This window comes from Eubalaena glacialis, chromosome 12 (assembly GCF_028564815.1).
Source record: "Eubalaena glacialis isolate mEubGla1 chromosome 12, mEubGla1.1.hap2.+ XY, whole genome shotgun sequence".
Lineage (NCBI taxonomy): Eukaryota > Metazoa > Chordata > Mammalia > Artiodactyla > Balaenidae > Eubalaena > Eubalaena glacialis.
The window spans coordinates 55141251-55142513 of NC_083727.1; the positions used below are offsets into that span (position 1 = coordinate 55141251).

Sequence of the window (1263 nt, forward strand, 5' to 3'; positions counted from 1 at the left end):
ACAGTCCTTAGTTTAAGCCATAGCTCCCTTTGCTTCTTATTTGATGCGTTACTGTGGAAAATTACTTAACCTCTTAAGTCTTAGTTTCCTTGTGCATGAAATAAAGGAGATAATAGTGTCTATAACATGATTGTTGTGATGATTCAATTGGAGTGCTCACTAAACCTTTAGCACATAAAATGCCCTCAGTAAAATATATTTATTATTCATTATTGTTAGAATCAGTCATAATAATACTTATATAAACGTCTTGATTAGAGTTTATGGGGCAGCCCATTTGTACAAGAAGCACATTTAAAAAATTATAAAAAAGCGTAAGAACATTGAAGTGAAAATTCAAATAGCATAAATGTGGATAAAACAAAAATGAAAAGACTTATTTGGCCTACAGCCTAACTTTACTTCCCAGAGGAAGCCACTGAGAAATGTTTAAAAATTAATTTTTCCTTTCGGCCAGAACCGCTATCTTCCAGTAATTCGCCAAAATGGCCAACACAAAGGGAAAGAGGAGGGGCACCTGCTACATGTTCTCTAGGCCTTTTAGAACACATGGAGTTGTTCCTTTGGCCACATACATGCGAATCTACAAGAAAGGTGATACTGTAGATAGCGAGGGAATGGGCACTGTTCAAAAAGGAATGCCCCACAAATGTTACCATGGCAAAACTGAGAGAGTCTACAGTGTTACCCAGCATGCTATTGGCATCCTTGTAAACAAACAAGTTAAGGACAAGATTCTTGCCAAGAGAATTAATGTGCGTGTCGATCATATTAAGCACTCTACGAGCCGAGATAGCTTCCTGAAACGGGTGAAGGAAAATGATCAGAAAAAGAAGGAAGCCAAAGAGAAAGGTACTTGGGTTCAACTGAAGCGCCAGCCTGCGCCACCCAGAGAAGCACACTTCGTGAGAACCGATGGAAAGGAGCCTGAACTGTTGGAGCCCATTCCCTATGAATTCATGGCATGATGGGTGTAAAGAAAATAAAAGACCTGGACGGTATAAATGTTTCTCTTAATTGAGTAGAAGTGTGTGTTCCCCTCCCCCCAAACAAATATTTAAAGCACACACACACACAAAATAAAAAAATAAAAAAAATTAATTTTTATGTAAAATGTCTCCCAAACATTCATTAAGGTGGTCTGTCAACTTTGAACAGTGTCAGTTGACCCCATGCCATAAAAATTGGTGAATGTAGGTCTGTTTTCACATTTTCTTTCTACCTCCGCCACACTAACTTCATTTGGGTTAATTACATTTTAGT

The 1263-nt window shown here is 38.0% G+C and overlaps 1 protein-coding gene across 1 annotated transcript; it reads left to right on the forward strand.

Annotated features, from left to right (window-relative positions):
* The first annotated feature begins 482 nt into the window (after positions 1-482).
* Positions 483-1005, forward strand: LOC133102414 (large ribosomal subunit protein eL21-like). Its single transcript, XM_061207400.1, has one exon. The coding sequence runs from the start codon at positions 486-488 to the stop codon at positions 966-968; it is 483 nt and encodes a 160-aa protein (XP_061063383.1). The 5' UTR covers positions 483-485; the 3' UTR covers positions 969-1005.
* Positions 1006-1263: the final 258 nt, after the last annotated feature.

Bases quoted from the DNA above. Each gene is read 5' to 3' on its own strand.
- LOC133102414 (XM_061207400.1), top strand. From the start codon at position 486: ATGGCCAACACAAAGGGAAAGAGGAGGGGCACCTGCTACATGTTCTCT.